This window comes from Haliotis rufescens, unplaced genomic scaffold (assembly GCF_023055435.1).
Source record: "Haliotis rufescens isolate VD_foot unplaced genomic scaffold, xgHalRufe1.0.p SCAF_502, whole genome shotgun sequence".
In the NCBI taxonomy this organism is placed as follows: Eukaryota; Metazoa; Mollusca; class Gastropoda; order Lepetellida; family Haliotidae; genus Haliotis; species Haliotis rufescens.
Genome location: NW_025964227.1, coordinates 1 through 16,695, shown reverse-complemented (window position 1 = coordinate 16,695; position 16,695 = coordinate 1). Strand labels below are relative to the sequence as shown.

General features: G+C 40.2%; 1 protein-coding gene across 1 annotated transcript; it reads left to right on the top strand.

Moving 5' to 3' along the window:
• Positions 1-2,101: 2,101 nt before the first annotated feature.
• Positions 2,102-15,751, top strand: LOC125374064 (protein O-mannosyl-transferase TMTC4-like; the record flags this gene model as incomplete). Its single annotated transcript, XM_048384812.1, has 12 exons — positions 2,102-2,330; positions 4,397-4,740; positions 5,611-5,830; positions 6,379-6,466; positions 8,980-9,092; positions 9,342-9,431; positions 9,983-10,147; positions 12,156-12,358; positions 13,012-13,192; positions 14,641-14,697; positions 15,241-15,312; positions 15,672-15,751. Coding segments are annotated over exons 2-12 (1,598 nt in total), but the record flags the coding sequence as incomplete, so codon positions are not given.
• Between the last annotated feature and the right edge of the window lie 944 nt (positions 15,752-16,695).

Here is a 16,695-nt window from a genome sequence, read left to right as displayed (position 1 = left end):
GCTGTAAAACATGTAGACTTACGAGACTACACACAGGAGAGCATTGCGGAAGCTGTTGTCGGCCGACTCGGTCTTGTTCAACTGTGGCTGTAAAACATGTAGACTTACGAGACTACACACAAGAGAGCATTGCGGAAGCTGGTGTCGGCCGACTCGGTCTTGTTCAACTCTGGCTATAAAACATGTAGACTTACGAGACTGTACACACAGGAGAGCATTGCCGAAGCTGGTGTCAGCCGACTCGGTCTTGTTCAACTCTGGCTATAAAACATGTAGACTTACGAGACTACACACAGGAGAGCATTGCCGAAGCTGGTGTCGGCCGACTCGGTCTTGTTCAACTCTGGCTATACAACATGTAGACTTAAGAGACTACACACAGGAGAGCATTGCGGAAGCTGGTGTCGGCTGACTCGGTCTTGTTCAACTCGCCTGTATATTATGTAGACTTACGAGACTACACACACAAGAGAGCATTGCAGAAGCTGGTGTCGGCCGACTCGGTCTTGTTCAACTTGCCTGTACAACTCCCAAGTACATCCATGCCTCCAAGTTGAGTTGTGATCTGTAGCGTTGTCACTTGGGAGAAAGAACCAGAATACAGGTCCTGTATTTCCCCGAGTCTCGATCATGTATGTGGTGATTGATGAAACTTAACCATCATCGTCAATTTTTTAATGAACGAGTGTAATTGGCTAAACATATGGGTCTTCTGCATCACAATACAAGGCACGCATTGCTCCTTTTGGCGGCAGATGGAAAATAACACGAACGCCTTAACAGGACAGCATCTATCAGACCTCCAATAGTTCAACAAAATCCACAGGGTACATAATATGACACTGACGGAAACATTGGATGGAGTAGGCACGGTGTTGCAGGAAAGCAGTTTAAAACGTCATGTGGCTTCACTGTGGTCAGTCTATTGCATTATTGAATATTACATGATTTGGAATTCATGACCGCTTCCCGTCTTATTCCGAATGTTTAATGTATGCGCCTGTGCGTCAGGTGGAAGATACTAACTGTCGGCGTGTCACATGTTTTATTGATAAAATTATCCTATACTCCTCTCCATGATATTTAGCATCTGGTTTCGTATGGCACATTTTGTTTGCATACAACGGACTTGTCGAACAACCGAAAACCACTTTCCTGTTGATGGAGTATCGGCACATGATTGGTAGCAGAGACTTTATATGTGTAGGGTAAACATGGAAGTATCATATAAACAATTTACAAGTGTTCTAGTTCAATATTCATAATTTAAACATTGTTTAATAAATACTTTCTTCTTTCATACGCATGATAAATAAACAGACATAGTGACTTTATTAGTGCAGTGTCGTTTGTGGATATTATTTCTTTAAATGTATGCATATTACATAAGTGTCACATGTTTTAAAAGATATTTAATTCCAGTAGCATCAAAGGTAGATTAAAAAAATAATATTCATCCTCTATACGTCGATCACATTAGGGACAGTTTCTCATGCATATTTCAATCAGTTAACAGTAAATGTCAGCTATGTTTAACGGAATGATTTATCTTTTTAAGCCCCTTGTGGGATAATTCGGATCCATTTTACTCTGGCAACACTGACACGAGTGGCCCAATGTCTAGGACGCCACAATTCACTTTGTAGAATTACATCCCAAGCCGTGCCAGGAACCACACGTGGTGGGTTCGAATCCCTGCTTCGCTCTGCCTGTGTCACTTGGTCTGTCAGTACCATATCTGTCTTCGTTGTTTTCACTGAAGCGATAAAATCGACGACCTGCGTCACTTTGGGCCTCCTCTTCGGACGACATGCCTTTTAACCGAAGAGTGTACGTGTGTCTTTTTTATTACAAATTACATGGAATGCGTTCCGGAATAGTTACAAAAATGATACACACGTAAGTCGTGCATTTAATGTATCCTGGCGTGTATCGTTCAAACCCGTGCCAGAGGAAAAGTCGATTTCTGCAGTCGATACGGCACATATGTTCACACAACAATCTATATTTGACTCAATTGATACCTCCTGCGACACAAACCGCTCTGTGAATGGCCATAGTTTAATACGTGACGTTACATCTACATCCGTGTTTACACGGATGTGACCTGTTTGAGGATCAGTGAGTATCAAGTCAGCAGCAAGGATGTCATTGGGAAGGGAATTTGTTTAGTCCTATATCGACATGGTCTTTTGGAGTCAGCCAGTATTTCCTCAACACATGTGAGTTGGAAAAACAGCCTTCTGTACAAAGACAAGCGACGTTGTTGTCAACAAGCTGTTATTTCCCCGTGTATCGTGTGTTTACGTCGAGGCATGGCACATGACTAGGTAAGTAAATGTCACAGTGTCTAAAATCATTATGGTAAAAATGCAACCTTTATGTGAAACTCTCAAACACTTGATATTAAATCAATATGTGAGTGAGTTGGGTTTAACGCCGCTTTTAACTGTATTCCAGTTATATCACGGCGTGTCAGCTTAATGTGGGAGGAAAGCCCGAAGTGATGCAGGTCTCAGACGTTTACCACTTTGGGGAAACCCACAAACCTAGGAACATAATTGGGGAGAACCGGGATTCGAACCCACAATCATAGGTTTCTGGCGTGCCCAAGGGACGCAACTCTGCACAGCGAATCGCGGCGCCTTAGACGACTGGGCCATCCGTGCCCCCACATCTATGTATTTTGCTAGCAATTCGATATTCTACCGGACGTGTATGTGCCAATAATCTGTAATCATAGGGGCAAATCACGGATCGGCCTCATTATGTTTTTATATAGTCTAATTTGCTTGTATATTGAGAAAGAAAATCCGAAGAATAATCACTGTAAGAGTATATTGTAAAACATTGTTACATAGATGGTGGTTGTCATTTGACGCTAGTCTCTTTCATACTGTCACTATATAATCACCACATGGACATTCATCACTTGAACATTATGACGTCACAATAGTGATGCGTAATATACTACCGTTAGTATACAACGTCTCAATGACCGTTTCTTTTTCTCTAAGTTGGTCCGTTTAATTAATATTAAAATCTCCACAAAGGGCTGAATTGCTGCTGCGGAGGAGGAGCTTGTGTTTTGAATATGTGCAATATGACATATACACGCGGCATTCGTCACCACTCGCCTCTTTCCGTAACCTGAAAGAAGACTCGTCCCCCTATCGATGAATGTTATGTGCGAAAATACGACAAACCAATCAGACTGCGCGTATGATTTCAAATTCTTCGTCAAAGAATCCCTCAGAAATATGTTTTGATTTTACGTATGTCTTGCATCCAAAAAGATGCCCAAGATACAGTTAAATGTGTTCAATCATACTGTATAATTCCACACGTCCCGATGTGGTTTAAATTGCATCTGAAATATATGTAAAACATGGGGAAATAAATGTGAACCATTTCGCAGAGAATTGACAATTGTCTTAGGTATGCCCGTTTGCGCTAAAACGGAACCCGGTCGCAAAAATGGCCATGACAGGGGCACGAGTCGCTATTCGTCTTGTCCTAAACTCTTCTCAAACATATTCGGCTCAACCAATTTCAGATCACACAATACTTCCCCTGTCACCAAAATGGTTCACATTTATATTGCCATGTAGAATGCAGATAAATCAAGTGTGTTCTTTTAATGAATCTCGAAATGGGATAATTTCAAAGCGCTTTTCCAAATGAGATTCATAGATATCGAATGTTCATTTGAAACTTCTAAATTGAAAATACATCAGATAATAAGACTTGAGGCCTCGTATACACCATTAACCATCAACATATGAATCGCTCCGCATTTCGAAACGGTGCATAGTCAATGGACGAGTAGGTGCAGTTGGGTGATAAGCTAGCTACAGACGTGGTCTATCGCCATGGCGTCAAATATCTGTTGAATGAATCTATGCTGTGTACTCACATTAGGCCATTCATAAATTATCAAATTTTCAGCCCCATCCTCCCGAGAACTAAAAACCACGCTTTGTATACTTGTATGGTCCAGAGGTAGAGGGGGCTAAAGAAAATCGCTGTATGTACGTACACCTGATCCTTTCTTTCTCTATATGATGGACTACACCATATACGTAGTCCTACAAAACATTCACGATTCGTGTGTATCGCATCAGGCGACAGACAATGTAAACAGATAATTAGTTAATTTCTAAGAAAAAATAAAATATAAAAAAGAACTCTTGTCTCAGGATTAAAATTGTGTAATGAAAGACTAATAATAAATTTATTGTTGCTTTATGGGGAATGAAATGGGCTTAACATTGGAGCTGCAACACAGGTTTCTCAATGCATATAGTTCTACCAAGTTATCGTACTTTGTATCTTTTAATTGCTATATGATGATTATATAGATTTACTTACACAAACTTTGTAATTTGATCAACAGAATAATAAACGTGTGATGATGGCCACAAGTACATCGACCTCCAGATTCCCCAAGACCGATGGCCATGTAAGCAGCTACCAGCAACAAGAATGGGATTACGCGCTGCCTGTACCCAAACTCAGCTTCTCTGTGGCATCTGTCCTCGTCTTCTGTCTGGCGGTACTGTGCTTCGCGAACAGTCATGACGGAGCGTTTATTTTTGATGATCTGTCGGCCATTACTACAAACAAAGACTTGCTCCCCGAGGCCCCGCTCTCAACCATTTTCGCTCATGACTTTTGGGGAAATAAGTTGGACAACAGAAGTCACAAGTCCTACAGACCCCTCACGGTGATGACGTACAGGTGAGCCATGGGCGCTATGATACAGCTGGAATATTTCTCACTGGGGCGTAAAATATCCTTCCTTCGAGTACCCTCACATTGATATAAGGATCAGCGCACATATAACTAAAACGGGGGCACGGGTGGCCCAGTCGTCTAAGGCGCCGCGATTCGCTGTGCAGAGTTGCGTCCCTTGGGCACGCCAGAAACCTATGATTGTGGGTTCGAATCCCGGTTCGCCCCGATTATGTTTCTAGGTTTGTCAGCACCATACCCGTGCTCGTGGGTTTCACCGAAGTGGTAAACGTCTGAGACCTGCATCACTTCGGGCTTTCCTCCCACATTAAGCTGACACGCCGTGATATAACTGGAATAGTGTTAAAAGCGGCGTTAAACCCAACTCACTCACTCACTATAACTAAAACTGTTTATTTATCCCTGTATCTGGAAACACTAACTCTAGTCTAGTAAATAGAGCGGAAGATCGGTGGTAAGATCCCCTGGCCCCGTCATGCCAAAAGATGGTACTTGTTACCGTTCTTGACGTTCGGAGTCGGTATACTTGGTCTGAGTGTGGTATCCATGGTATCTCAGTGGGGTAGCTATATAAAACCGGTTTGACCATTACTCGCTCCCTCGCTTCCTCCTTCTATCCTCCTCCTCCCTCCCTCCTCCCTCCCTCCTCCCTCCCTCCTCCCTCCCTCCTCCCTCCCTCCTTCACTCACATACACAAACATTCACTCTTTTGGTTATCATAGTGTCAGTGACATATACTACAATATATAAAAATTTAGTGTTGCTTTATGGGGAATGAAATAGACTTAACATTGGATAGAGTAAATTATACAGCTCATCTGTGGACTTTAAAATTAAAATTATTCTTAATTCCAGGTGGAACTATGCCTGGGCAGGTGGCCTTCATCCTCGGGGCTTCCACGTTGTCAACATCGTCCTGCACGGCTTGGTGTCGGTCATCTTCCTGGCAGTATTCTCTGTCCTCATGTCTGGTTACCAGGTGGACCAGGAATCTGCCAGGCCGGTGTTTGCCTCGCCCCGAGCTTCTCTCCTGTGTGCTGTGTTGTTTGCTGTGCATCCCATTCACACTGAAAGTGTGGGTTCAAACTGCTTCTAATGTTCTAGTTAGCGGTAGAAACGCTTCAAAGCTGGGCCAAGCATAGTTCATTCACATAGTTCACATATGTATGAGCGTCAGTTTATTTATTAAGTAACTGAAAAAGCTTCCAAGCTGCGGTTCGCAAAAGAACGTTCATTTACGATTATATTATTTCAAACCTCTTCGTTAAGAACTAATATTGTGATTGTGCAGCTTCATTAAGAACTAACATGTAAAACAAATGATTTGATGTTAACTTAATATATGCATAAACTACTTCAACAGGTGTCTTGTTTGAGACCTGGTTATCATTGTGTTATCACGATAGCTACAGGAACACTAAAGATGATAACACATGACTGTCTTTGTTTCAATTCTGAAAAAAAAAATTGGAGTTTTTTCACCTTTTGCTTTATATTGCCAGTGTGAGAAATGGCAAATACTTTGCAGTCATACAATTGAAGACATACAGATATTACAAATAAAGCTGTAATCATATACAGTGTCAATATATTATTTGCTCCCTTAATACCCACTTGTTCCAGGTAGCAGGGGTCGTGGGTCGGGCTGATCTGCTGTGTGCCTTGACCTTCCTCCTTTCATTCCTGCTGTACGCCAGGGCCTGCCTCTCACGTAAGTCTTGTGATTGTGCAGCTGATGTGCTGTGATTGTGCAGCCGATGTGTTGTGATTGTGCAACTAATGTGTTGTGATTGTGCAGCTGATGTGTTGTGATTGTGCAACCAATGTGTTGTGATTGGGCAGCTGATGTGTTGTGATTGGGCAACTAATGTGTTGTGATTGTGCAGCTGATGTGTTGTGATTGTGCAACCAATGTGTTGTGATTGGGCAGCTGATGTGTTGTGATTGTGCAACTAATGTGTTGTGATTGTGCAGCTGATGTGTTGTGATTGTGCAACTAATGTATTGTGATTGTACAGCTGATGTGTTGTGATTGTAAAGCTGATGTGTTGTGATTGTAAAGCTGATGTGTTGTGATTGTACAGCTGATGTGTTGTGATTGTAAAGCTGATGTGTTGTGATTGTAAAGCTAATGTGTTGTGATTGTAAAGCTGATGTGTTGTGATTGTAAAGCTGATGTGTTGTGATTGTACAGCTGATGTGTTGTGATTGTAAAGCTGATGTGTTGTGATTGTAAAGCTGATGTGTTGTGATTGTAAAGCTGATGTGTTGTGATTGTAAAGCTGATGTGTTGTGATTGTACAGCTGATGTGTTGTGATTGTAAAGCTGATGTGTTGTGATTGTAAAGCTGATGTGTTGTGATTGTACAGCTGATGTGTTGTGATTGTAAAGCTGATGTGTTGTGATTGTACAGCTGATGTGTTGTGATTGTAAAGCTGATGTGTTGTGATTGTAAAGCTGATGTGTTGTGATTGTAAAGCTGATGTGTTGTGATTGTACAGCTGATGTGTTGTGATTGTAAAGCTGATGTGTTGTGATTGTACAGCTGATGTGTTGTGATTGTAAAGCTGATGTGTTGTGATTGTACAGCTGATGTGTTGTGATTGTAAAGCTGATGTGTTGTGATTGTACAGCTGATGTGTTGTGATTGTAAAGCTGATGTGTTGTGATTGTACAGCTGATGTGTTGTGATTGTACAGCTGATGTGTTGTGATTGTAAAGCTGATGTGTTGTGATTGTAAAGCTGATGTGTTGTGATTGTAAAGCTGATGTGTTGTGATTGTAAAGCTGATGTGTTGTGATTGTACAGCTGATGTGTTGTGATTGTAAAGCTGATGTGTTGTGATTGTAAAGCTGATGTGTTGTGATTGTACAGCTGATGTGTTGTGATTGTACAGCTGATGTGTTGTGATTGTAAAGCTGATGTGTTGTGATTGTAAAGCTGATGTGTTGTGATTGTAAAGCTGATGTGTTGTGATTGTAAAGCTGATGTGTTGTGATTGTAAAGCTGATGTGCTGTGATTGTACAGCTGATGTGTTGTGATTGTAAAGCTGATGTGTTGTGATTGTAAAGCTGATGTGTTGTGATTGTAAAGCTGATGTGTTGTGATTGTAAAGCTGATGTGTTGTGATTGTAAAGCTGATGTGTTGTGATTGTACAGCTGATGTGTTGTGATTGTAAAGCTGATGTGTTGTGATTGTACAGCTGATGTGTTGTGATTGTAAAGCTGATGTGTTGTGATTGTACAGCTGATGTGTTGTGATTGTAAAGCTGATGTGTTGTGATTGTACAGCTGATGTGTTGTGATTGTAAAGCTGATGTGTTGTGATTGTACAGCTGATGTGTTGTGATTGTACAGCTGATGTGTTGTGATTGTAAAGCTGATGTGTTGTGATTGTAAAGCTGATGTGTTGTGATTGTAAAGCTGATGTGTTGTGATTGTACAGCTGATGTGTTGTGATTGTAAAGCTGATGTGTTGTGATTGTAAAGCTGATGTGTTGTGATTGTAAAGCTGATGTGTTGTGATTGTACAGCTGATGTGTTGTGATTGTACAGCTGATGTGTTGTGATTGTAAAGCTGATGTGTTGTGATTGTAAAGCTGATGTGTTGTGATTGTAAAGCTGATGTGTTGTGATTGTACAGCTGATGTGTTGTGATTGTAAAGCTGATGTGTTGTGATTGTAAAGCTGATGTGTTGTGATTGTACAGCTGATGTGTTGTGATTGTAAAGCTGATGTGTTGTGATTGTAAAGCTGATGTGTTGTGATTGTACAGCTGATGTGTTGTGATTGTACAGCTGATGTGTTGTGATTGTAAAGCTGATGTGTTGTGATTGTAAAGCTGATGTGTTGTGATTGTAAAGCTGATGTGTTGTGATTGTAAAGCTGATGTGTTGTGATTGTACAGCTGATGTGCTGTGATTGTACAGCTGATGTGTTGTGATTGTAAAGCTGATGTGTTGTGATTGTAAAGCTGATGTGTTGTGATTGTAAAGCTGATGTGTTGTGATTGTAAAGCTGATGTGTTAGGAATGAACTGCTGATGTGTTGGGAATGTACATGTATAGCTGATGTGTTAAGAAAGTATAACTCTCATGTTGTGTCATATGGTTTCGATTTTACCGTCAATTCTACCATAATTCTACTGGCTTATAAAAACAGGATGTCTTCAGCAGAACCTCAACATACTTTATTGAACGAAATGTCATTCTCTGAATTCAGCTACATCCCTGGTCAGTTACCGTCCCGCGTCCTTCTCCCTGGTGTCTCTACTGGCCAGTATGTGCCTGTGTGTCGTGTCCACCTTCTGTAAGGAGCAGGGCATCACTGTCATAGTAAGTGTATTCAGTGTTTCATCCCTGGTCAGTTACCGTCCCGAGTCCTTCCCCCTGGTGTCTATCCTGGCCAGTATGTGTCTGTGCGTTGTGTCTACCTTAAAATAATAAAATCCTGCCCAACTGAAATTCTGAAATTCATTTCGTAATGAATAGTAAATTAAATAGAACAGTTTAATTCAGAGAGGAGATCCGTCAACGTTTAACTCAGTTACACCAATTGGTTATCATTTTGTCTTGTGTTCACAGGGTATATGTAGTGTTTATGACATCATCATGGTGTGTCGAGTCCATCCCGTGCAATGGCTGTCAAATAGGAAACACCGTGTCAAAGATAAGGTAAGGAATGGAGAAGGAGTGCGATAAAGGTCCAACAAAGGATTACTTCGTACTTCTATGTTGAAATCTTTTCGCAAGGACATACAGGACATACAGATGCCCATGATAGTTTAGTTATTTGTTTTGTCAGCAATGTGATTGTCTAAGTTCAATATGAAACATTTTCCAGAATTTATTCAGTGATGAAAGGAAATATAACTAATGTGTTGAAAAGAATGATCTACTCTGTACTGGCAGGGTGATCTGCTTGTTTTATACAGCAACATTCCCTTCCTAATGTGTTCTGGTATTGTGATCTGTAGGTCTTGGCTTCGAATCCCAGATTTGCTCACATTACAATCATTAGTTATCAGCAGCGCACCATACCCGTGGGTTTCAACAAAACAATGATGTTAATTGGTATTTTACTGTATTTTATTTTGTTTTATTTTGACACAATATTTTACAGTTGATATATTGTTCAAATTAATGTTAAGAATTCACTCAGTTTAGTGGCACTTTATACATTATCAAATCTGCTTTGAATACGGTTGTTACGATGTTTGCTACAGCAGGAAATGAATCTCTGGATCAAGGGTCTCCTCGTGCGTCACCTCATCCTGTTCCTGACTGGCGTGTCACTCCTCTTCACTCGACTTAGAATCAATGGATTTGAAACACCAAAATTCACTTTGGAAGACAATCCACATTCGTTTGTAAATGGCACTATATCGAAAGTAAGTACTGTACTACAAACCAGCAGATTGAAGAAGACAATCCTCATTCGTTTGTAAATGGCACTATATCGAAAGTAAGTACTGTACTACAAACCAGCAGATTGAAGAAGATAATCCTCATTCGTTTGTAAATGGCACTATATCGAAAGTAAGTACTGTACTACAAACGAACAGATTGAAGAAGAAAATCCACATTCGTTTGTAAATGGCACTATATCGAAAGTAAGTACTGTACTACAAACGAACAGATTGAAGAAGAAAATCCACATTCGTTTGTAAATGGCACTATATCGAAAGTAAGTACTGTACTACAAACCAGCAGATTGAAGAAGATAATCCACATTCGTTTGTAAATGGCACTATATCGAAAGTAAGTACTGTACTACAAACCAGCAGATTGAAGAAGACAATCCTCATTCGTTTGTAAATGGCACTATATCGAAAGTAAGTACTGTACTACAAACCAGCAGATTGAAGAAGATAATCCTCATTCGTTTGTAAATGGCACTATATCGAAAGTAAGTACTGTACTACAAACGAACAGATTGAAGAAGAAAATCCACATTCGTTTGTAAATGGCACTATATCGAAAGTAAGTACTGTACTACAAACGAACAGATTGAAGAAGAAAATCCACATTCGTTTGTAAATGGCACTATATCGAAAGTAAGTACTGTACTACAAACCAGCAGATTGAAGAAGATAATCCACATTCGTTTGTAAATGGCGCTATATCGAAAGTAAGTACTGTACTACAAACCAGCAGATTGAAGAAGATAATCCACATTCGTTTGTAAATGGCGCTATATCGAAAGTAAGTACTGTACTACAAACGAACAGATTGAAGAAGAAAATCCACATTCGTTTGTAAATGGCACTATATCGAAAGTAAGTACTGTACTACAAACCAACAGATTGAAGAAGACAATCCACATTCGTTTGTAAATGGCACTATATCGAAAGTAAGTACTGTACTACAAACCAGCAGATTGAAGAAGATAATCCACATTCGTTTGTAAATGGCACGATATCGAAAGTAAGTACTGTACTACAAACCAGCAGATTGAAGAAGATACTCCACATTCGTTTGTAAATGGCACTATATCGAAAGTAAGTACTGTACTACAAACCAGCAGATTGAAGAAGATAATCCACATTCATTTGTAAATGGCGCTATATCGAAAGTAAGTACTGTACTACAAACCAGCAGATTGAAGAAGACAATCCTCATTCGTTTGTAAATGGCACTATATCGAAAGTAAGTACTGTACTACAAACGAACAGATTGAAGAAGACAATCCACATTCGTTTGTAAATGGCGCTATATCGAAAGTAAGTACTGTACTACAAACCAACAGATTGAAGAAGACAATCCACATTCGTTTGTAAATGGCACTATATCGAAAGTAAGTACTGTACTACAAACCAGAAGATTGAAGAAGACAATCCACATTCGTTTGTAAATGGCGCTATATCGAAAGTAAGTACTGTACTACAAACCAGCAGATTGATGAAGAAAATTCGAATTTGATTTTAAAAGTGCACACATATACTCTTTTAAATGCAATTAACATCGATAAAGTAAATTATCAACATAGTCTAGGGACATGCGATAACTGTCATTCACCATGACTTTCAATATGTCACTGAAACCAATAAACACAACTGTGAGTCTCTCCAATAGGGGCATTGGTGGAGATGTTCAAATAGTGAATAATATTTTCAACTAATATTGATCTGTTCCAAACGGTTACCATGTTCATGTTTAATGATACATAGATCATATCTATATGGTGCCTCGTTGCTTCACATTTCTAACCTTATTAGTTATTGTTATTTGCCGAGACACTAAAATGGATCACTAAGTTCAAAATATTCGAAACTATATAACACATAAATGAAGGACTGATCTTGGATAAATCACCTTGAAACTGTCCCTTGTGGAAAAAAGGATTCAAAGTTGAATACCATGTGTTATTTCTTTGCCTGATATATATTTATGTTGCAGATTTTGAACTACAATTACATCTATGCCATCAACGTTTGGCTGCTGTTGAATCCATGGTGGCTATGTTGTGATTGGTCGATGGGCTGTATACCTGTCATCACCTCATTGGCTGATCCCAGAATACTGGCAGACATAGCTCTCTGGGCTGGGTTTGGTGTTTTGTTCTGTCATTGTTTCCATGGTGAACTCAATAGAGATCGAAGGTATATATATGATTTGATATAGATGATTTCAACATACAAAAAGTTCTTCCAAATTGAAACACTGTCATTTACATAGTCTATACAATTGACAGGTAGTATTTTCTCTAAGTAAGCTGGTAAACACAAAGTTCAGGTCTTATAACGACTTTTAAAGTCCAGTGGTATAATGGACAATGACGAAGAAGCATTTTCAAGACATTTGTAAGATTTCTAATAAGAGCAAGACCTTTGCCAAATGTTTCTTAAGTGATGTGAAAAGGCACTGAAAGTGGCCTCCTAGTGTGTCACAGATTGGCTTGAAGGGCTTTTATGACACTTGCAATTCTTGAAGTGTACAATTCCGAATATCATTACACAATAACATCATTACATCAAACACAGCAGGACGAACTGGATTGTTTTAGAGATCTAAAAATGGATGTTAGGTCCTTAAATAAACCATGACAGCATTTATGTAATGTTTCACCACAAACTGATCTCAGTGCTACGCCGCATATGGGTTACAGTCGAAGCGTTACAAAGTAACTCTATGTTAATTTATAGGACAATAGTCAAAGTTACGATTGCGTTGTGGGACGAGAGCCGAATTACTTGTATACTGTAACAAATACCCCAGGAAGTCCCCTACATTTAGATGTGATTTCTATCTGCAGGATCCTGATAACCTCTCTGGCAGTGTTGGGTATTCCCTTCCTGCCCGCCAGCAACCTGTTTTTCCGTGTGGGCTTCGTGATCGCAGAGAGGAACCTGTACCTGTCCTGTGCTGGCTTCTGTATGTTGGTGGTGCTCGGGGCAAGGCAGATCTGCCATCAACTGTATCCCACAACCAAGAAGGTAAGGTCCCAAAGTGCCTTGATAAGTCGAACTAAAAAGATAATGGTAACGTCACCTACACTGACAAGCCAACACAACAGTCGATGACCACATGGGTCATTCTACTGTTAATCATACGTACTTCTTGAGACGTCCCGCCACGATTCCTGGTTAGAATTGGTCGTCAGCAACCCATGCTTGTTGTAACCACTGTAAAAATGTCTGGACAAGTACCAGCAGCCACACACACACGTGCATGCATGTCACTATATAAGTGTAATAATCTTGGACGCGACGTTAAATCCCATTTCACCTAACCTCATCTTAGCCTGAACATCCTGCCATGGGTCGAAGCATCCCTTTCCAACATTATTTCCGACCCTGGAAGATTCGGGGTAGAATAGGTCTTCATCAACCTGTGATTGCCGTAAAAGGCGACTATGCTTGTCGTAAGAGGCGACTAACGGGATTGGGTGGTCAGATTAAGTGACCAGTTGCTTAGATGGATGTTAAAGGTGTAAATCACTGGATTGCCTGGTCTACACATGATTATTTACAGACCAATGCCATATACCTGGAATTATGATGAGTGCGGCGTTAAACAACAAAAACTTCGAGAGACATATTCCACAAGTAGATAAAAGAGAACGGTGTTTTACAGTAAGCCAATGAGAAACATGTCCCTTCGTCAGAATTGGTATATGTTTACCTGAGGCCAGACACAGGAAAAATGGTCACATTTGAGATAACATTTGTTGGGGTGATGTTGTCTTTTCGAATTAGGCGGGATGTACTTTTTGTTCCCCTTCATCGTGCTGCATGACACGTAATATCCCAATCAATGAAGGTTACGCTTTGGCGGATAATTGTCTGTTTCAAGATAATTCTCCGTAATGCTGCTATTAATAGTAAATCAAAATGACGCAGGAATGTTAATTACATAACACCAGGAATTCACCAGCCAGGCATTGATTTGCCTACTGTCCAATTCCAACGTCGATAACCATATGATGGGGGTAGTCAGAGGCGGATCTAGTATTTTGAAAAGGGAGGTAACTTGGTGTGCAGTTAATATGTAAGGTGTCTGGAAAAAGGGAGTTGTGCTTCCGTGTAACCTATATATCGATTGTTAAACACATTTCACGCTACTCATTGTATTGTAACATGGTGCATCGGTTTCATTGACCGGTATGTTACACAAATAAACAATGGTTCGATTCTGAGGTGGTATACTTTCTGTCTGGGCTGTATTCCCCATGCATATGGTAAAGATCTATTATCAACACAGCATTGTAGTTAGAAATGATTTTACTCATTAAATGATAATGAATAGTACTAAAGATAAACACAATTCAGTTCACTCTGTTTCAGTAGTTTGAATTTCCCGGGAGAAGCTATCGACTTGAAACAAAATAGTTTAGATTCAATTTGAGTATAACAAGTTATCATAATGTATTTCTGTGTTACAGTGTGTGTCAGTCGGGTTTATAGTCATCATACTGCTGTTTCTTCTACGATCGATGGAGGTGAGTCTTTTAACACATAGTTGATAGATAATGAAGTACAGTTGTATGCTTTAAATATCAGTTCAATGTAAAAAGGGGTACGGGTGGCCCAGTCGTCTAAGGCGCCGCGATTCGCTGTGCAGAGTTGCGTCCCTTGGGCACGCCAGAAACCTATGATTGTGGGTTCGAATCCCGGTTCGCCCCGATTATGTTTCTAGGTTTGTCAGCACCATACCCGTGCTCGTGGGTTTCACCGAAGTGGTAAACGTCTGAGACCTGCATCACTTCGGGCTTTCCTCCCACATTAAGCTGACACGCCGCGATATGACTGGAATACTGTTAAAAGCGGCGTTAAACCAAACTCACTCACTCACTCAATGTAAAAAAGTAGAACCCCCGGCCTCACGCTCTCCTGAAGTTCTATCCACTAGACCACGGAGGCGGTTCAATATCAAACATCTGCACATCATTGATCCTGCTAGCTCCATATGTGAACACCATATTGATTGACCAATGGTTGAATAAATTAAACTGAAGGTGGGATAAATGAACGTATTCTTTCAGAGGAGCAAGGATTTCAGGGGAGAAGTGGCGTTATTCACATCTGGAGCCAACGTGTGCCCCCTGAATGCTAAGGTAGATACTATACCAACAGCCTGTTATAAAACAAGTCGCGATTTCCTGAGTAACTTCAGGAAAATAATAAATAATTCTTTGGTCTTCCAAACCGACGTCATATACTTTGTTTTGAAGTCGGTCACATTTTATTTTGTAACGTGAATCACTCCTACAGCAGCAAGGTTTTTTTATAACATGCATGGCCCCGTTTGTGCATAATATAGTACACTGATCTATAAAAGTTGGCATCGGTAACAGTTAAGCTCTCAATTCTCCTGCTCGTGTTGAAATTTCGACTTATAGTAAACTTGAACGATATGAGGTCTTCAAATAAACGAAATAGCTAGCCCCTAACACTTTGATTAACGTGTTTGTAGATTCACTACAACATTGGAAACGTCCAAGATAAGAACAACAATACAGATATTGCTATTGGTGAATACAGGCTAGCTTTAAAGTAAGTATGTAGGCGTGTACCGTATTCGACGCAATAAGCGCCCAGGGCGCTCTCAAAATTAGAAATAGGGGGCTCTTATAAGAATATTATTTTGATGAAAAAATTCAGAGTTAAAAGATCGCAGATTTCGTGGTTTATGCTGACAGCCTGAAATGTTTATATACGACAGATATATTTTTCCAGGACTTAAATGCCCATAATTAAGGGTACATATAACACACGAGTGCATATTATACACGAATAAATAAGTCTTGTGTACATTGATCAATCGGAAGGAGTGCTAATTGAGATTGTTCACTAGCCAATTTATTAGCAAATATCGCCGTGGGCGCTTATGAGAGCGGGGTGCTTATTACGTCGAATACGGTATGTCATTATAACGACATAAGAAGTATCCTGGCACAAATTCTGCACCAAATGTTTCTAAATTCTATTTCTTTCTCTCTGTTTAACAGTAATTTGGTCCAGGGTTTCAAGAAGTAAGAGGGGCGGGCGGAATGATAAATAGAGAATCTCACCCGAGTGTCGAGATATCAAATATATCAACACGAGTTGATAAATTTGACTGTCACATATTCCTACTTCTTTGATATTTCGCATTCATCTTTTAATTAAATGCCCAAATTACTTTGAGGAGCTAGATTTAGCAACTAATGATTGTCTGTCGCAGGTTCTTTTGACAATGTTTCGTAATAGAGTGAGTGAGTGAGTGAGTATGGTTTTACGCCCCTTTTAGTAATATTCCAGCAATATCACGGCGGGGGACACCAGAAATGGGCTTCACACATTGTACCCATGTCGGGAATCGAACCCGGGTCTTCGGCGTGACGAGCCAACGCTTTAACCACTAGGCTACCCGACCGCCCGTTTCGTATTAGAGGACCAGGTGGTAACAGTGTGTGAACGGGCTCACTTTACGTCAGCGTATATGTTATTGGATCGTT